The sequence below is a fragment of the Epinephelus moara genome, chromosome 24, assembly GCF_006386435.1.
Source record: "Epinephelus moara isolate mb chromosome 24, YSFRI_EMoa_1.0, whole genome shotgun sequence".
Lineage (NCBI taxonomy): Eukaryota > Metazoa > Chordata > Actinopteri > Perciformes > Serranidae > Epinephelus > Epinephelus moara.
The window spans coordinates 6,327,728-6,349,117 of NC_065529.1; the positions used below are offsets into that span (position 1 = coordinate 6,327,728).

Below are 21,390 nucleotides of genomic sequence, written 5' to 3' on the forward strand. Positions count from 1 at the left end.
TTGTTGAATGATGGCGAGTGGATTTAATAATAGTGATAATAATGATGATGATCATAATAATGATAATGATGCTCATCACAGTGACAGTGGCAGGGCTACAGACCGTTCTTTAATTGCGACAAACTTCGGCAAATGACTCAATAACAATGGTAATACATGCAAAAGTGTATGACCAAAGTCATGACGGCGGGGGGTGGGGGTTACGGCTTTGATCAGCGGATATAATGTGACTTGGGATGTACGCCAAGCTCCGTTATGCAGCAGATCCAGCTGTGCCGCCGTCATCAGAAAACGACATCGCTTTACGTGACGCTTCAGAGTAAGGCCGTCTCATGTCTCTTAATCAGCAATCCTCGCTCCTCACTCCTAACTCCTGACTCCTTGCATGTTTTCCTAAGTGGGAGGGACTAAACAGTTAGGTAAGGTGGCTAGGTTAGGTGGTTAGCAGTAATTTTAAGGGAATTGGGACGTACCCACAGAGTAGCACCAGTCATCAGATAAGGTACCCAACAATAGAGCCACCCATCCCCTAAATCATTTTTTTTTGGCTGAGGTTCCAGATGTGTTGCTAATAAATGCCAGGATACCAGGATGACCATATCATACATGTTCTACCAAGACTGAGGCACTAAAGGTACGAATGCAAGCTGTTACTCACTGTTAGCTGCTGCTAGCTGTACTGACTTCATGTATTTAGAGGCCTATGTGCCAGTTTTCTATACCAGCACGAGTTCTGTAGATTGGGTGAACAGCAGATAGGTTATACTGTTTTATGGATTTAAACAGCACACTGCCTTTCCTTTTGGGCATGCAAAAAGCAACTTCACTTGTCTGTTTCTAACTGAGCTATTCAAATCATATTCAAAGCTGTGGCTTCACACCATAAAACAGCAGTAACAGCAGAGGCACCTAGAATAAGCTAAATGTGCTATTGACAAGTCACCCATGACCATGCAAAAGCAAAAGGAGAACTTGTCAGATATGCAACCCCTCAAAAAAAGTAAAATGCATGGTGCAACATGTTGCACTGTTTCTATTATTTGGTTGTGTTGATTATTATTGTAATGAAAAAAAGTATGATAACATAGTTTCCACATTACATATTATGGCACATTTAGACATTGACACTTAAATTACAGATCATTGATGAGTAAAGTCAGCATTCAAATGATTTATAGGTAATATGAGGACATGTCTAACTCCACCACAGGTTGCGGCTCTTCACTTTTGTGGGGGTGCTGGAGGGGTCATGGGAGTTTGTCCATCCAGTTTACATGTGCTTTGTGGACTTTGAAAAGGTTTATGACCATGTACCCCATGGAGTCCTGTCGGGGTTACCCGGGCCGATGCTACAAGCCATGCTGTCCTTGCATAACCAAAGTAAACGTTGTGTCTGTATACTCACCACAAAGTCAAACAGGTTTTCAATGGGTGCTGGCCTTGTCACAGATTCTGTTTGTGATATTCATGGAGGATCTCAAGACACAGCTGGGGGAGGATAGTGTCCCATGTGTCTCTGCATTTTGCAAATGATGTGGTTCTGTTGGCTTCATCAGTCTGTAACCTCAAGCACACACTGGGGTGGCTTGCAGTCGAGTGTGAAGATGCTGAGCTGAGAGTCAATACCTCCAAGGCCAGAAAAAGGTGGATTGCTCCTCCTGGGTTGGGATTGAGTTATTGCCTCAAGTAAAGGTATCTTGTTCAGGAGAGGATAAAATGAAGCATGAGATTGACAGGTTGATAGGTGCAGCTTTAGAGCTGCTGCAGGCAAGGTTCCAGTCTGCTCTTGATTTACCGGTCCATCTACACCCAAACCCTCACCTATTGTCATGAACTTTGGGTACTGATGGAAAGAATTATATAATGGATAGCTGAATGAGGGTGGCTGGGCTCAGCCTTAGAGATAGGGTGAGAAAAGCTCTGACATCCAGAGGGAGCTTGGAGTAGAACTGCTGCTCCTTCACATCGAAAGGGGCCAGTTGGGGTGGTTCGGGCTTGTGGTCTGGATACTTCCTGCTTACTGTCCGTTCGAGGTTTTCTGGGCATGTCCATCTGGTAGAAGGCTCTGAGGTCGACCCAGAACATGCTGGATGGATTACATATCTCATCTGGCCTGGGAACACCCCGGTATCCCCCAGGAGGAGCTGGAAAGTGTTCCTTGGGAGAGGGACATTTGGAATGCTTTGCCTGCTGCCCCTGCAGCCTGGCCCCGGATAAGTGGAAGATAATGGATGGCTGTATCACAGGGAGCTGTAGAACAGCATATCTCACCTTTCTTATGTCTCTCTGATCTGAGTGGTTACACATAGATTGCAGTGTGTGTGTGTGTGTGTGTGTGTGTGTGTGTGTGTGTGTGTATTTTTATATACTCAAACACAGGTTGTTAAAGATTAGTTTTTCTATATGTATCCACAAAGAGTGGGAGGAGACCTTTACACATCTCTGTGTGCAAAATAAAATCATCACTTAGTGGGCAGTAATATAACTTTGGCTTGATGTTGTCACACATGTTCCATTTGGTAAATGCGTGGCAACATCAAGCCAATGTTATATTACTGTTCCATTGTAAATAATATAAAAATAATATAGACACATGTTGGATTAGGATGCACATTGTCAGTTGTGCTGTGTACTGCATCTTGATTGTGTTTCAGACTGTGTTTGTATTGTGTCTTGGAAACTTTGCAGGAGTGCTGTGTATGATTTTTATGTTGGTTTTGTGCAGGATGTAAACTTCAAGATGTTTTTAAGCAATACTTACTTAATAATACAATACACTCATAAAATACAAGATAAGGATATTTCTCTGATATTAAGTGGTTCTAATGACAACCATTGACATCAGGTTTTGTGGACTTTTCAGAATAATCAGGAAATTGTTTTTAGTAAAACACACTCTGGTCTTACATGTGCAAAACAACACGTGCCCTCTTGTGGGTGCCTGAGGATTAACATAGAAGCAGTGTTCTTTGGTCATAATTTTGTGAGCATATGCCTGTTTGGAACATATGAAGCATATTCTTACAAAGTGGGAAAGTGAATTATGGTGCAGGAATGTTGAAATAATATTATTATTAAGAATAATGAAAAATTGTTGAATGAAATTATGTGTAACTGCTTTGAGTCCAAGATTACCACTGTCTCTGTTCACTGTGAAGGAACAAACGACAAACTTTAAACTGTCTCTAAAGACTACTGTTAGTAGTCAGATTCAAACTTTAAAGCTTGCATTCTTCAGTTAAGTATTTCTGAGGTGGAGAGGTTTATTTATTATTTGTGGGACAATCTCTGTTCTAAAGTATAATATTTTCTCATACCAGTAGAGCTTTTTCATAGCAGACGATCAGACTTGTCATACACAGGTGTAACTAATACCATCAATGATGACTGCCTTCTGTTTATTTGTCACAAAACCCTGTGTGACACTGACTACGTTTACATGCAGTCAATAACCCTTTCATAACCGGAATATTAGCAATAACCCGGTTGCGCACGGCCATGTAAACACCATGAAAAACCGGAATATGCTCATATTCCGGTTTTTAAAAACCCGAATATGACCCCTGGGTTACTCCTTTTCTAACCCGAATATTTGGTCATGTATACGCCTGTCGGAATATCCCCATTGAACGGAACATTAATTTGAGTTCTGCGCATGTTCTATTCGCAAGGAATCTTGGTCTTTTGAGTGCAGGAACTACTTGTTGATAACATGGCGAAACGGAGGACACCACACTTTTGGAGCGAGGAGGAGACAAGTCACCTGGTAAATGTGGTGAAATATATGAATATCATGTCATTTGTAGACGGTAGAAAGTACCGGGACAGATTGATTGGCTATCACACGGTACTCTGCACAGCTTGCTAGTTTATATAGCACCATAGCAACACGCATCCCTAGAGGCACCGGTGTGCGAACGGTGATTTCACAGGGCTCCATCACTCTCTCCATCATCTGGCAAAGTTTAGTAAAGGATCGACGCGACATACGGAAATTGTCACGCCAGTCGGCATCGGTGAACTCCATCATTACTACCCGTTCCCACCAGTCCTGACTGCGCACCTTCATCCAAAGTGTCCGGGGGGCTCTGGTGGAAACGGGTAGCATGGATATGGATGGCACAGCTCCGGCTCCATTTCCTATTTCTTCACGTTCTCGCCTTCCATTAATGAAGACAGAGAGACAGAATAGTGTCAAGTACTGGTGGTGGGTCAGTACCAGCACCAAAGCGCAAACGACGAAAGCGACTGCTACCGGCCCTGGGCTGTTCATTATCCGCCGTGCTGCCCTCGTTGTTGTTTTTGGATACAGGAAGAAGAAGCTAAAATGACGCGCAGTGCGTCATGACGTTCTCCGTGCGTCGACACGTTGTCCGTGCGTCGCTGTTCTGATCGGGATATTCCAATTGATTACAATTACCATGTATACAGGAATAACCCTGTTTGCTCACGCATGTAAACGGGTTATTCCGAATGTTTCAGAAACCGGAATATTGACCTTAACCCGAATATTGACTGCATGTAAATGTAGTCATTGACTCACTGGTATTGCTCACTGACTCTTAAGTGGAATGGAACCATTGTTAATGTTATTAGAGCAGATTTTCCTGTGATGACACATAACAGTGTTTCCCAAAGAATTAAGTCATATCAGGCGTCTGATCCCAGAATGCCCTGACTCCCCGCTGGATCAGCAAACTTTCTGTTGCTGCCGTTACACAGGTTAGACCCAGCACTTCCTCTGGCCACCAGCCCACTGTGTCCCATGCCGCTGGGGTATGTGCTTGTTGAATTTGAGTTGTTACAGTGAGGCTCTCTGCAGGACAGTTGGGTCTTAAGTGTCCAGAAACTGATTTATAAACTGCGGCTGTGTCTAAAATCACTCTGTAAACCCTTTTCATGACAGACATTTTTACTTGTCACAGTAGAAAGAGTACAGGTGTAAATAATCGGGTGTCAGATGTCTGAATTCCATTTAGCTGCTTCAGTTTCAGGTTCCTGTATTGAGCATGCTGGCTCACTGTCATTCTCACTGGAACACTTGAACAGAACAGAGCCATCGTTGGTGTTATTAGTGACACCTGTGCTTTGCTGCTCTGACAAGTCAAATTGTTTTCTGTAAGAAAGAACTATTGTTCACTCCTTCACTACTCCTGATATTGGAAACCTGTCCTCACTGACAAGTGTAGAGTCACAACTGCAATTTCACACCCATAAAATGCGTCACATTATACTGTGGGCTTGTAGGGTAAAAGTAGTATTCATACCATGGCATGAAGCAGCCATGGTATGAAAAGTCAACATATAGAGTATTAATTCCACATTAAACATAAAACAAAGGACAGTAAGTAGTTTACTCTTTATTAAACAGAGGGTGATTCAGTTGTTCAGATTCAGTCACAGTCCTTAACTACTGTACCTGCAGGCTGGTCTACTCAGTTATATGTGTACCAGGTGTGTCGTAATGGCTGTGAGTTTGGTGTCAGAAGAAGATTGGATTTGTCTTTGTAAAGTTGGTTTAGCAGTTTAAACCAAGTTATACTGTGGACGACTACAACAAAAATAATGAATGCATAATACAGAGCTGCATTTGTTAGCTGACAGTTTAACAAGTACATTAATTTACCTGCATTATTCACTTATCAGCCTTGTGCTATAAACGTCCTCTCTGCCAAATACTTTCCTGCCCATGAAATTTACATACATCCCACTTTATCTTCTTTTTTTCTCCATAACCCCAATTCCTCATCCCTGTCAGACAGATGTTCTCCCAGTGCCCCATTTTCTCTGTTGGTCCTTGGCCTCCTCTCTTTCTGTCCTCCACTCCATGGCCCATGATGGCTAAACCCTGGAGACTCTTGTGTTGGCCACATTTCAGATGGAGGCAGCCACAGTAGCTATTTTTAACCCTGGTTTTAGCTCATCAGGTTCCCTGTACCAGTTTGCATATACTTAACTTTACTATATATGTATGAATACATTGGCGACTAATTAAGGACACAGTTTTAAGATATTCAAGTCCTGCATAGTGATGTTTAGTAGTACAGTTTCCTACAGTGTTTACTTCCAGTTTAAACAGAGGAAGTAAAGCTACACAAGGACAAATTAGATTTCATTAACAAATTAAATATCCGTATTTCTGGCAGACACTATTTGTTGATACTGTTTGTATATACCTGATGAAGGTCAGACAGACCCAAACATTATGATCAAATAAGTGTTACAGCTGGGGCGTCGGTAGCGTAGTGGATAGTGCCGGCGCCCCATGTACAGAGGCATTGCCTCGCTGCAGCAGCTGCAGGTTCGAATCCGGCTCGCGGCCCTCTGCTGCATGTCAGTCCCCACTCTCAACTGTCCTGTCTTTAAAGCACAAAAATATTACAAAAAAAAGTATTACAGTAAGCGAGACAGTGAGTTCTTCATCTTTACAAGATTGCACCTTCCCCCAACACACCTATCGCACTTTCAGGTTAGCAGAGATTTTTTCCCCCGAATATTGTAAATCAATATATTATTACTCGGCAGCTGAGCAGGTGACCCAGGAGGACTAAAGGCCCTATCTTACATCTGGTGCAAAACCACACACAGTGCAGCGCAACTATCATTGCTAGTTTTAGACAGATGAAGTTTTTATTTTAACTGCTAGCACACTCATGTTGTAAGTAGCTGATGTACTTGTTCCCATCTGTGTGCCCATGGGCATGTAGGCTTTAAAATGATGACTGGTCAGGCTCATTGCTATTGTTAGGGAGCAGAAAGTGATTGTATCATTGACAAATATCTTGTATGAAGTCAATGGCAGAGTATTTTCCTGTTATTTAAAGGGCACATTATTCAGATAGTAAGACGAGACCAGATAGACGGGCTCACAACATGTGTTCACTTTGCTAACACACAGTGATGCACAGATGGGTTGCAGGTGGGTAAAATAATTCATCATTAATAAGGGAAATATTAATTACATTCTGCCAAATGTGAACATACCAGAGCAGAGCTGCGGAGTGCTAAAACCTTACTATTTAAAACTGAACTGAAAGTGAAACTTATCTACGCTCTTTTTACTTGCTCTACAAGGCCGGGCTGAGAGTTTGTAAACGGATGTTTTCATATCGTTTTTTTGTTGTCATTTATTGGCCCCCAATCAATTAATATATCAACATGTTTTCCATGGAGGCATGCACGAAAAACGTTTTCTTTAGGAATTGAAAGTAACACTGCATGACTTATTGGTTTACAAATGGTCATTTTGTGGGTGAAGTATTCATGAATGTATTTACAGATATGTTTGTATTGGTGGACTTTGTTTTTGTTTTTGCAGTTTTGTTTATTAATGTTATTTTATGTTTGTAGAAGGTGTTTTATACTTACAGATTACACATTTACTATATGACTAATATTACCGGTGGACCGATTTTCCCAAAATGTTGCTATAGTCTTTTGAGTTGCGTTTCTTTAAGATGAGGTCAGGCAGTCTGGTATTTTGTTCAGAACAGTAAATGATGAGGTTTGGTCTTCTTTCCACAGACTGCCTTTTCAAACTGTGTCCCATGAACAGATACTCAGCACAGAAACAGTTCTGGAAGGCGGCAAAACCTGGAGGCAACAGCACTACTGACACAGTCCTCCTCACCAAACTCCACGTAAGTGTCCTCTTTACCTCAGTTTGTCTGCTCTTTGACTTTTGTCGTGGTGAAAATAATGGATTGGTGTATCAGTGACATTAAGCTACAGCCTTGTATTTATGAGAAATGCATTCTTTCCAGAAATAGTATTAAACGCCTTCTGTTTCTGCTTGAGCATCTGTGCTCCCTGCTCTGTGTTTCAGCATGCTGCTGACCTGGAGAAGAAGCAGAATGAGTCTGAAAACCGCAAGCTGCTGGGAACAGTCATCCAGTATGGAAATGTCATTCAGGTGTGTTCAGGAACCTATGAGATAAGGTGCTTCGGTTAATAGATCTGCAGCAACGTTTAGCACTATATATGACACTGTGTGCTTGATAATATTGACTGTAATTATGTTGTAATCGGAGAGCAGTTTTAAATAACTGCTACAGCACAAAGGTGTGCTGTAAAGTTGTCTGTTGTAATGTCTTACCTCGCTCTGCGTATTGCCCTGAAATAGTTTGCACACAGGTATGAGATCATCTGAAACCAAAAATGGTCATGCATTCCTGCTCAGTGATGTGTACAAGGGAGACAGTACATGCAGTGTTGGATGTTGTAGTTGCAGTGAACTGTCATACTAATAATAGTGAGTGCTAATTGGTTCCTGGTTTGCCATAGGAAATTATTTTTCACAATTAACTAATACAAAGAGGTGCACTTGCCTTTTTTTCATTTGGGATGCACCAATATATTCGCAGAACATCAGCCAAACATTTGCCTTGTTGACCGCCATTAGCAGCAAAAACATAACATTAACTGATGGCAGTAGCCGAAGCCATTCTGTTGTGTCACATCAATTTTGCACAGGCAAAAAAGAGTAACGGCAACCCGCTGTCCCGTTGTCACAGGGAAAATAGATAACGTGTTTAGGTCAAACAGAGGTCTTCCTTGGGATGCCTTCTTTGGGAAGCAGTAAACTCATTATCGATGAGTCAGGGGATACACCCTTTTTTCCATGAAAACAACAAAACTGTTTAAGGATGGCGGGTGGCAGAAACTAACAGCTAATGGAGGCTGCAGTGAGTTGTGTTATGATTTGTTCAAGCTCTATTCAGTAAAAATGACTGTTGGGCAAGGTGAATTAAATGATGTTATCATGATGGGTTCAATCGTAATCTTGTAAAATGTAGTTTTTGGTTAGAAACTTGAATAAATACAGCTGTTTGAAGGAGAAATTTGTTGATGTTTTCACAGCAATATAAAATTCATATTAGAGAGGAAATTATATATTACAAAGTAAAAATAAGCATTTATTTAATTATTTAATAGATGGTTTTTTTGTTTGTTTTTTTTTTACGTGAAAGAAGATTATATTAAAGGTAGGCGTGAGTGGTATGTACATTTTCATACCTTCATGAAATTTCACCAGGGTATACAGTGTATGGCAGTTTTATATGTGTCGGTACCCTCACACTGCCCAACCTCCCCTTTACGCCAGGGCCACAATGCCAATGAAGTGCTGTGAAGCGCAGCGCACCGAACTTCTCGCGCGAGCCCGTTCACATCAGACGCACATTTCTCCACGCCGGTCGATAAGCGCTTCTGCTCCCAGCTGTTGTCTCTGTCACATTTGGGGCTGTTTTTCCATCATGGGTATTTCTCTCTGTTTGCGTGTGTGTGCCCCAACCCCCACCCCCTATAGCCGGCCCACTCTGTGTATCTCTCTCTCTCTCTCTCTCTCTCTCTCTCTCTCTCTCTCTCTCTCTCTCTCTCTCTCTCTCTCTCTCTCTCTCTCTCTTTTTCTTGTGGGTGTGTGTTTGTGGGTGTGGGTGTGAGTGTGGTGTTCATCTCTCTCGCTCTCTGTTTAGATACCACTGACTAATATGTATATAAACACACACACATATATATATACATCGCATTTGTCAAACGGGGTGTTTTATTTTGAAATTTGTTTTATTCTGAAAATTGACCGGATGCTGTTGTTGTTCCTTTGTTTGACTTCCTGCCCGGCTTGACACATTCGCTCGTCCCTTGCGCAAAAAATAGACCAGATGCCGAAACGATCGCTGCAGGGCCGGCTGCGGGGCTGCACGGCACGGCTGGTGTGGATGACACAATTGGTTAACATGGGTGCCGAAAGGAAACTGGCTTTGCTTCTCGGCGCTTCGAGGCTATTCGCAGCGCTTCCGCGTCCGGTGTGGCCCTGTCGTTACAGTGCTGTAACATTATCCCCACCACTTTGAGTCGAGGTGCCTGTTCCACCAGTAGAGACTGGAGACTGACCTCTGGTGGCGCGTGATGTGCACTGTAATACCACCCAAGCCTAATTAAACAATTGAATTTGTGCTTTTTCAAAGATAGTGTAGTAAAGGGCTGAATGATTTTAAAACAGTTATGTTTTTTTTTATTGAGGATTTCTTTGTTTCTCTAGCACATAAGGGGAATAAATGACAACAACAACAACAAAACTTTGGCTCTGGCTGTTGGCCACATTGTTCTTTTAAACATCTGTATTGGTGGCCCGGAATTGCACAATTGTTGCATCATTATTTTGCAGCAAAGCTTCAATTGGTCTACTTTGTGATGCACATTCACTGGTTCTAAAACCATATATTAAGATTAAGTTTGGCATTTAGTCAAGTTGGCTGTGTGCCCCAATAATGTGCAGAGCTTATATGATTCCAGTCTAGTTGGGAATAGATTATTTTTGACAGGGGTGGGAACTGGTGATTAAATCGGCGAACCAACAGAGGTCATGAGAAGCATTTAAGAACAAGATATTTCAAGTGCTTGAATAACTTTGAGAACAAATAGAGACACCAAACTGTTCCGGAGATGTATATTTTCAGTGAAGTGTTTCCTCGGGTCAAGTAGTTCTACACTGACATATTTTTGTCTTTGCTCCAACCTCTTATTGTTTCCACCATCTGCATTATGTCAGTGATAATGATTACTTGTCTTTCAACCATGTAACGCTGTTTCCTGTTATGCCAACAGTTGCTGCACCTGAAAAGCAATAAATACCTGACAGTGAACAAGCGCCTACCTGCACTGCTGGAGAAGAATGCCATGAGAGTGACTCTGGACTCAGCGGGAAACGAGGGATCCTGGTTCTACATCCAGCCCTTCTACAAGCTGCGGTCCCTAGGAGACAGTGTGGGTAGAGCAGGGTGTAGGATTCAAGTTAATTATGATCAGCAAGAGAAATTAAGGATATATTTTTAGACTTTTCACAAGTTGAAAACAGAAGAATATGAACTCATGTGTAGCTTGGTTTTATAAGACAGAAAGAATTATAGATTAGAAGACAATTAGCCCCAACTGAGCACCAGGTCAGGCTGCAGTGTGCCCTTCCTTTTGTTTAGAGGGAATTAAAAAGACATATATATATATATATATATATATATATATATATATGCACAGATCAGCCACAACATTAAATGACTGACAGGTGAAGACAACAGTATAAATCATCTTGTGACAATGCAATGTTCTGCTAGGAAACCTTGCATCCTGGCAAACATATGGATGCCACTTGACATGCACTACCTATCCAAACACCATTGCAAAATAAAGTACACCCTCTCATGGCAGCAGCGCTCCCCTGAGGCAGTTAAGTTTCTAATATTAGCTGATGGAAGTTGATAGAGTTATTAAAGTCATTTAGTCATGGACGTAACTTGTTACACCGTACACCTTAACTAAAACAAGTGTGAGGTTTGAAACACTCTCAGAAGGTAGTATTTTTCTCAGTTGCCTGCCAACATACTGTGGATCTTCTTGAATTTGTCTGAAAACGTGTCATCAGTGTGAGCAAACACAAATAAGTTACTGATGATCAGACCAAAACTTTTTATTGACTCTTGCTGCTGACATTCCTCTGGTTAGAGAGTGATGCTCAGGGTCAGGGCTACACCTTAATGATTATCTGTCTGATCCTGTCCTTTCACACACGGTACGGTCCACAACTCCCCCTAGTGCGCACCTGGAGGCTAGCATGATCCAGTGTCTCCAGGTCTCCCATTAGCTGCGTGTTATGTTAACCTTGTGAAGAAAGGGAATTGGAAGAATGATGGCTTATATCCTGGGAAGTGACCTACTTTTGGGTTGGAATTTAAATGGAGTGCTCAATCCCACACAGTGGCTCTCAGAGCAGCAGTATTTCATCTTGTTTCAAGATCTTCTCTTGCCCTTCACCAAATGAGTCTGTATTTAAAGGACACCTACATTCTAGTCCATGTTGCATGGTTTCATGTCTTGTTCCCGAGTAGCAGAAACACATTCCTGTTGATTTTATTTGTTTTATCTAAACTGAAAAATCATTTGAATGCAGTATGAGCCATGTATTTTTTAAATATTGTTCTTACAGGTGGTGATTGGAGATAAAGTGGTCCTTAACCCTGTGAATGCGGGTCAGCCTCTACATGCCAGCAGCCACCAGCTAGTAGACAACCCAGGATGCAATGAGGTATATGAACACTTCCCTTTCAGGGCTGTGCAGTATTGTAGAGAAAACAGCTGATAGCTGATTAACTGGCCAATATCCAACCTCCTACAAATTCTTTTTAAAAAAAAAAAAAATTAATCTGTCGGAAATTAACAATCTTTGACATTATTAAAAACTGGATAACTGTTCAACTAAACATCTATGTCAAAGTAATAAACACCTAAATGAATATATACACATTGAACTAAACATCAAATTAACCACAAAATATCTCGGTGGGTGTGATTTTAATACACTTTGACACAGTCACACAGCAGAAGGGACCTGCTTTTTCTGGAGCTGTACCCGCTGATCATTTAACACAACCCTCCTCTCTTTGGCTCCAGTCGGTGATGTACGTCTTTGTGTGACTATTGGAGACTGCGCAGCCATCCGCGACTATCAGAGCCAAGTGCAGTCAATATCAATAGTTATTAAAACATCCTTTTGGTGCCAGTTAATCTGCCAAACTGATAAATCAGAAGACCTCTTGTACAATAAATAAGAGGTTGGATAGATTCCACATTTGCTTTTAAAAATGAAATAGGAAATTGAGGTTTAAAAGTTGGTATTATATAACAAGACATGCATTTCTGTTTTTTTTTTCTCACTCACTTCTCTCCTCTGTCTGTCAGGTTAATTCTGTAAATTGCAACACGAGTTGGAAAGTTGTTCTGTTCATGAAATGGAGTGACAACAAAGAAACAATACTTAAAGGGGTAGGTACTCCAATGTTTCTGTATTACTTATAGTAGTCCATTTCCAGAAATACCTTTGTGAAACACACCTTCATTAACTGGCTATCAGACATATCTTCAAACATTGGACACACAGTTTTTAAGATGAATTGATTATCTGCAAGAGAATAAAAACGACAACAATATATTGTCATGTGTGGAAAAATGTTAATTTCTATCTGTTATAAACTGTGCATGTATATGTGTGTGTTTTTGTCTGTGTGTGTGTGTGTGTGTGTGTGTGTGTGATGGCAGGGTGACGTAGTTCGGTTGTTCCATGCAGAGCAGGAGAAGTTCCTCACGTGTGACGACCACAGGAAGAAGCAGTATGTTTTTCTTAGAACAACCGGCCGGCAGTCTGCCACTTCTGCCACCAGCAGCAAAGCACTGTGGGAAGTAGAGGTTAGCACAACATGTTCTCCAGATGAAAGCTAATTTACTCTTTGCTGTTTGTCTCCCCTTGCCCCTCTCGTAACTAGCTTAGTTTTAAAAGCACAGTGCCCCAGCTGCGGAAGAGAGTTGGCATACAGTTGTTTATGTTGCTTTAATGCAGTAGAAATAATCTTATTACCATACCACAAATAATGCAGCCTTGTTACAATTTCACATATCAATGCTTTCTTTTTTATGTCTCTTGCGTTGCCAGGTGGTCCACCATGACCCATGCAGGGGAGGTGCAGGCTACTGGAACAGCCTGTTCAGGTTTAAACACTTGGCCACTGGGTGTTATTTGGCTGCTGAGATGGGTGAGGTGTGTGTCAACTTCTTTGCATTTGTATCTATCTCACAGGGTTAAAATACTGTACCCATGCATACTGTTTCCTTTCATACAGTAACACAGTAGCATAAAGCCCAGATTTAATCAGCTGATCTGACATGTGACATGGGTGATCTAGAGCCATGTGGTGTAGACACAAGGGTAAATTAGATTTCTGGAGCAGTGACCTGAATTTGAAATGAGTGATGCTGAGGATGATTTTGACATGTGGGTGTGTTTCCCAGGTGAATCAAGACTTTGAGGAGGAGAGTGCTGAGCAGCAGTCCTCGGTAAGACTTGATCTCTTCTCCTCTGAGTGCTTAGCAACGTCACGCTGGTTGCCCAGCTCTTATCGATCTAATCTGATTGATTCTGTGCTGGATCTTTGCTCTCTGCTCTAGGTGGTGGACTTTACACCCTTTAATTTCCAGGTACTGTCATATAATCTTTATTGTTCACAGCAACCCAGCAGAAAAATCACTGTCAGGTCTGCACGTGTCGTGCTGTCTTTGCTGCTTTGTTGCTCAATTTCTCTCTTAGCACCCTTAATCATCAATGCTCTTTTCATCTAGGTTGTGTGTGCCTTCATTTTAGTGGCAGTAGATCACCACAGGGTGTCACCATGGCATCATCTCAGCTGGTGTATGTCCCACTGAAAACCACCATTAGGCGGCAGTGTTGCACAAACCAAACTGACCCAAACAGGGATGTTGTGTGTACTTGTAGTTCTACCTGCCAGCAAGGTCCAACAATCCGTAGTGATGACTAAAGTATATTTCACTGGTTTGCACTACTCCAGGAAAGAGTCAGGGCTAATCTGTGAAATCTGCTTCAGTGGTGACCTGTAGGTTAAAGTGAAAACGTGCCTCCTCCTTGGCCTCATCACGGCTGAGGATTGATAGCGTGGCTTTATGTGTTTTGTGGACTTCACTGCATTTTGGAGCCAATACTTTGCTCTCTCTCACTGACTGTTTTCTTGCTCTAACAGGATGCTGATAATGAAGCTTTACGAGGTCGTCTGCGAGCTCCACAGGAGAAGATCATGTACACTTTGGTGCCAGTTCCTGACGGCATGGACATCTCCTCCATCTTTGAGTTGGACCCTACCACTCTGAGAGGGGGGGACTCCATGGTGCCCAGGTATAATATACAGTATACCCATGCACCAAACATGCAGTTCTTCTGGTGGGCTTAGACTCATTACAATGCACCTAACATTCAGATATGACAAAGGTAAAACATTACTTAAAGGTATAGTAAAGATCTCTTGAAGTCTGGTTGTATTTTTCCTTAGTCAGTATATTACATGAAGTAGATGTCAGGCAGCACTCCCCTGTTTTGGAGAATCAGGCAAGAGTAGCGACAAAGACAAAAGGGGTTAGTTCAAATTCACCAAAGTCACACAATAACACAAACAGACTAAACTGATCTAGGCAGCAGTAGACCAGCAGCTTCTGTGTTCTGCAAGTTTTGATTACTTCTTTTGTCAACCGAGCCTGGTGGCTGTTATAGATTTTTTAGGTGAGACTTTTTTCAGGTGGATAAAACACATTTTGTTGCTGCCCGTCATTCACAGCAGTACATTGTTACATCTGCTCCTCCAAACTCAGGGTGCACCGACTGCTACCTGCTTATGTAAAATTGCTCAGGGCTGTTAAATACGATGTGATATTTAATATGTCAGAGAACCTCTCAGGGGGAACCATGTCTCTGCCTTTTAGTGGAAAAAAATAACATCAGGGAATTTGGAAATTATGGGGGGAAAATGTGTGAAGTGACAATTATCTCAACACCACAATGTCTAATCAGAGACACCACAGTGATGTCAGGACTGCAACAAATCAAAGTGGCAGTAGTAAACACTTGACTCATGTGTAGAGTTGAAGGGGAATTTGGAACATTGCTAGGAAGGCAGTTTCTGAGGTGATGAGAGTTTGTTTGGTTTTGCAACCAAGGACACTTTTTGTTATGTGTGCTCTGTTATGTCTGGGCTACCAGTTTGTTCTGGTCACTTATTGACTTGACATTCAACTAAGAGACAGTTGCCCAGTTTTCTGTGTTTAGCTGAATCACAGATCACAAGAAAAGACACTGATAGGAAGGATGTGCTCATGTATGATTTTCATTTTTGTTTACAGACACCAAAAGTTAATTACTTTGGTGGCTTCTCAGTTGGATTAATGTATGCAAAAAATGTCCCCTACTATAATCGACCATTTCTATCAAATTATAGCCTCACCAGTCTCGTCAAAACACGTACTGCTACTATTGCTGCTAATAGAATTCCAAGTTGTACAGCAGTTTTGGGTAGGATTTTTGGCTTCCATGTAGACTTTATACAGCGTGCAGTCAAATCAGTATTGTTTTAGACATTATATTCAGATATTTTCTTAAACAAAAAGTACTGGCTTGCTCAACTTAAATGTTTAATGAGTATAGTGGGTGCAAACCCAAAAATCACAAAAAAGCAAGTTGTCAGCATGTACAATGATTATGTGATACTTTTAATTATGCTTAGCAAAAGAAAATCTGTTTTCTTCTTCTGCTGTGCATCATTAAAAGTATTACTCATTTGTGAGTGCTTATGACTTTGTTTGCTATCTTAAGGTATCATGCCACTTAAGTGGAAAGTCTATATTGTCTTATAATATGTGTGTGCGTGTGTGTGTTTGTGTGTGTTTTTGTGAATGACAATGTCCTGATCACCTTTGGATGGTGTAATACTAGCTAAGGAGGACAAGGAAAGTCCCGGTGTGGCATGAAACAGGAAGCCATTGTAATCAGGCTGAGAGTAGGCATGGACAGTGGGCACGGGAGGGGAAAAACTACATTTCAAAATGCCATCTAAGGGCATTGTTACATGTCTGAGCCAAAACCTCAAACTAGATGTTGCATAAACACTTTGTTTTCACACATAAACGCATCATCTGGCAGATAAAACTTTAATCAGAAATCTACTCTTTACTCCCAGGTTAGTTTAAAATGAGTCACACTGAGTTAATGTATTTGATGTATCAAAAATATTTGATAATGATAAAAAAGTCACAGCGTTACCTAGTATAAAAAGTGATATTTCATGTATTCATGGATAAAAGCAGGTTGTTTCTGACCTGTGTTTTTAGGGTGTACATTTGTATTGAGCCTCTGTTTTGTTCCTCTATTCTTGTTGACAGTCTTGTGTTGGGATGAATGTATGGTTCTAAAATTACAATAGTACATTTGTCCCTGTCACCGCATATTAGATAAAAACAGAGGCTCTCCACATTGTGTCAAAGCCTCTATTGTGTCACACAGTCAGGTGCGTGCCTGCATGCTGCAGGCTACTACCGCTAGCTCCGCCCATATCTACCTGAAATAACCCTGTCCCTCAAACTTTAGCCGGGGGGATTAATTAATTCTTCGGAGAACTGGTACACAAAGGTAAGCCTGTTAGCCTCAGTAGGCGTTTATGTAACGCCTGCCAGGAATATGGCCACTGTCTGCTGTCTGTCCTGAAGGCCTGACGTGCAACACACACACACTCACACCTACGCTAACACATGTGGGGCGGGTATGAAAGACGTAGTTGGCTCAGACTTTACTATGTGTAAAGGTTTAGTGCTTAATGGAGGAGAGATGATACTGTGCAGGTCACTACTGGCTAATCTGTAATGCCACACACTTGGCTGAAGTAGTCATTGTAAGCAGTCTCTCCCCGACTGTGGAGGTTTGTTTACATATCCTGCTCCTGTTTTACCTCTGAGTCGCAAGGATAGAAAGTGATGTACCAACGTACCACCTTAGCATATTTTAGGTGCACCTGTCAAATGCAGTGTGCAATAACTCCTGTCTTTGTGATCATAATCTTCTGCTGTTACTGGCACAGTTTGAGACAGGTTTTAATTTTATGACCATATTATCTTCAGTTGTGAGACTGTAGAAAATGGTGGAAGACTATTGGCCTGTGTTTACGCATTTTCTCACCCTAATGTATGTGAAAGTGATGTTTATCATGTTGTAGTTACTGTACTTGTGTAGAAACGACTAGTGACTGTATTTCAGCCACTAGGTGGAGACAGATGGATGTCATTATGTTGTCATTACGCTGGTTAAATAGACCTGGACTCCAAACAATATCATCGTCTTACTGGAGATTTTAACAAAACGGCATTGTTGACAGGTGTTGATGTGATGTTTACGACAGTCTTTTTTTTTTTTTCTTTTTTTTTTTTTGCCTTTTGGCTTTATTAGATTAGTCACAGTCAAGATACAGACACAAGATGGTGAGGGAGAGGAAGTGGGGAATGACATTGCAAAAAAGTCCCCGACTGTAATCGACCGTTCCAATCAAAGTATATCCTCATCAGTCTCATCAGAACAAATATTACCAGCTGTTAGCTTCAAGTAAAAGTTCAAGTGTTCTTCCCCTTGAAACTCTCGATCAAATTTATGCACATTTATTGTTCTGAGTATGGGGCTTTTGGGACAAGAAAATCAAAATTTTTCATTCCCCTGAGAACATAATAGTGCTCGTCACATTTCTTGACAGTTGTCCTTTTAGATTGTAAGATATGGTGTGGGTTTATAGTTTGGCATGAGTGTGGCTCTAGGGGAAAGCTCATGGGGTGTCTAAATTGAAAAGGGTTCATCTGGAGCATCATTGTGCTCTGTAAATTTATTGATAAGGTTCCCACGGTTGTGAAATTCCTGGAAAAGTAACAAAATTAGAAAAACTGTTTCCTATGCTTGGAACAGGTTCAGAATTAACAGAAAATATGATCATAAAAATCCCAAAACATGTTATGCAAAATCTGTTCCTTACTGTTTACTGATTTAAAATCTAGTCCGCATTTTATACGATTCTTCCTGTTCTTCTTCATGTTAAGAAAGCTGTTAGAATGTAATGTGAATCCCTACTCAATTAGATGGTACTCTGCATTTCTCACTAAGAGACAGCAAAGGGTGAGGGTCAATTCAACCCTCTCTAATACATTGGAAATAAGTACAGGGGCCCCACAAGGCTGTGTAAGTTCCGCCTTTTTGTTTACATTAAATACAAATAACTGTCAAAGCCAGCATTCATGTAACTACATCATAAATATATGATAATAATATATCAATCTTTAGATCAGAATTAGCTGATGTTTTTAAGTGGTGTGAGGAGCACAACCTATTGTTAAATGTCAAGAAGACAAAAGAGTTGATCTTCGATCCCAGGTCAGTGGGTGACCACAGCCCTGTGCTTATTAACCAGGAGGAAGTTGAACAAGTGAGCACATTCAGATATTTAGGACTGTACTTTGACTGTCAGCTTGGATGGACGGATCAGGTTGTATGCTCAAAAATTAATCAGCGTCTGCTCTCTTTACGTAGGCTCAGGCTATATGGTGTCAATAAAGAAAGTATGCTATTGTTTTATAGGGCATCAATTGAATCAGTCATCAGATATGATATCGCAACTTGGTTTGGTAACTTGCCTGTTAAATTGAAAGCACAACTCCAGAATTTGATTGGACGAGCAGGAAAAATTATCGGCATGCCACTCCCATCCTCTCTCCAGGGGATATTTGAAGAGACGGTGAGGAGGCAAGGCCGCAAAATTGCTGGTGACCCAAACCACGTCCTTCACAGCAAATATGAGTTGTTGCCCTCAGGCAAAAGGTACAGGGTACCAAACTGTAAGTTGAATAGATACAAACTGTATCTGTGTGTGTGTGTGTGTGTGTGTGTGTGTAGGGTTGCGAGATGGAAGGATTGTGGACATCTGGTGCTGTTTCTTATGTTTCTATGTCGATATGTGCTTTTCTCTTGTGTTATATGTAAACATCTCTTGTGTCCAAGACAATAAAGTAACTAACTAACTAAACTAACTAAATGATTGGGATATGCAGCCAGTTGGCAGGAGGAATGTCTGCTGAGCAAGTAAAGTTAGTTAGTTAATGTTAGCAAACACTAGAAGTTTGCTCATCTACAGATGCCTGGGAAGTGTGTGTTTAATTATGTATGGCTTTCAAATCACAAAATACATGGCTCAAGAGAGAGGCAGACACTAGCTTCACTGGATGAAGGTTCTTTATCAAAACGTTTGATGTTGGCAACATGTTGGAATCGGCTCTGGTGAGTCATGCTAAAGGGGAAAAGCATCAAGACAACCAAAAGACTTCTCAACAAACTGCCAGCTTTTGCATATATTTCACACCAGCTGTAGCCAGGCCAGATATCGTTAGCACTTTGTGTCTACTGTATGTGTAGACACAAGGCCATTCCAATCCAGTTACAGTGCCTGTCTTAGCACACTGGTGCAAGAGCCTCATTATTGTGCCCTATGATTGCAATATAGGCCGAAAGTTACATGTTTTATACCTAAATAAAGTCTTGGAAATTGGGTTAATTATTATGGAAAAGTTTTGAAATATATTCATATAAATGTGTGGGTACCCTGTGTTGAGTATCTAATGCATAATTCCCTCAAGAAAATCCAATATCAACCCTACAATGGAGGTCCCCTTCTTAATGAGCCTGTTAAACCTCCTTATATTTGTTTTCTGATTACTCCCACACAAACATAGGTGTAAATGGTGTTTAAAAATGCTCTGAAAAAAAAAAAAAAAAAAATTGTGACCCACTAAAGAACAATGTAGGTTCTTGGACATCCTGGTCAAGGCATGTCCAGTAGTCGAAAGTTAAAGCAATATCAAATCAGGTCCACCCCCAGAGGGACACTGAAGTTGTTGTAGGAATGTGAATATATGACACCTTAAATTGTGCCCTGCAGTTTTATTCAATTTTTTCATTATCACAGACAAATTTCCTCTGTCCCTTTCAGGAGCTCGTATGTAAGGCTAAGACACCTGTGCACCAACACGTGGGTTCACAGCACCAACAACCCCATCGACAAAGAGGAAGAGAAACCTGTTATGTTACGGGTGAGTAGCTGACAGCCAGGTCAGGATGTACAGCACGGCTGAGGTTTTCTTAAAAGATAAACTAACAGTAATTGATTTTTCCAGATTGGAACATCAGCTGTAAAAGAGGACAAGGAAGCTTTTGCCATTGTACCAGTGCCACCAGCAGAAGTGCGTGATTTAGACTTTGCCAATGATGCGAGTAAAGTGCTGGCATCCATCGCTGGCAAGCTTGAAAAGGGCACCATTACACAAAATGAAAGAAGGTATGTAGAGGCGTATATAAACTGTGGACTTAAAATATTACATTACAATATGTTATATAGTGCTACTATGTATATACTTGTAAATATTCCCGTAGGGATACTGAGATTTCACTGCTGAATTCTGTCTTTAAAGTGGCCTGTGATGTCTGTATAACTTGTACACTTACTGTATATACGTCCACTCCTCAGGTTTGTGACAAAGCTCCTGGAGGATCTAGTTTTCTTTGTGGTGGACATTCCCAACAGTGGGCAGGATGTTTTGGAGATCATGGTTAACAAACCCAACAGAGAAAGACAGAAACTCATGAGAGAGCAGAATATCCTGAAGCAGGTTGGTCTTAAACCTCAGAGACAGTAACTGCACTGATTTTAAAGTCTATGATTAACTACATTTTTGCATATTTAAACTTTCCATTCCAGATTTTCAAACTTCTCCAAGCCCCTTTCACAGACAGTGGAGATGGTCCCATGCTACGACTGGAGGAGCTTGGAGACCAGCGTCATGCTCCGTTTAGACACATTTGCAGGCTTTGCTACAGAGTGTTACGCCATTCCCAGCAGGATTACAGGAAGAACCAAGTAGGTGGACACACAACTCCACTCTGACCCCTGACACTATGACCTTCTCTTTGCAGTAATCACCCCCATTTCC

At 41.3% G+C, this 21,390-nt stretch overlaps 1 protein-coding gene across 1 annotated transcript in view; it reads left to right on the forward strand.

The window, feature by feature from the left end:
* Positions 1–21,390, forward strand: part of itpr1b (inositol 1,4,5-trisphosphate receptor, type 1b) — a 130,734-nt gene that overhangs the window by 19,823 nt on the left and 89,521 nt on the right. The window contains exons 4-16 of the mRNA XM_050039318.1: positions 7,525–7,640; positions 7,826–7,912; positions 10,606–10,764; positions 11,978–12,076; positions 12,730–12,813; positions 13,087–13,233; positions 13,478–13,582; positions 13,834–13,878; positions 14,577–14,728; positions 20,394–20,493; positions 20,578–20,738; positions 20,928–21,069; positions 21,159–21,317. Of these exons, the coding sequence (XP_049895275.1) occupies positions 7,525–7,640; positions 7,826–7,912; positions 10,606–10,764; positions 11,978–12,076; positions 12,730–12,813; positions 13,087–13,233; positions 13,478–13,582; positions 13,834–13,878; positions 14,577–14,728; positions 20,394–20,493; positions 20,578–20,738; positions 20,928–21,069; positions 21,159–21,317 (1,556 nt within the window). The remainder of the gene's footprint in view (positions 1–7,524; positions 7,641–7,825; positions 7,913–10,605; positions 10,765–11,977; positions 12,077–12,729; positions 12,814–13,086; positions 13,234–13,477; positions 13,583–13,833; positions 13,879–14,576; positions 14,729–20,393; positions 20,494–20,577; positions 20,739–20,927; positions 21,070–21,158; positions 21,318–21,390) is intronic.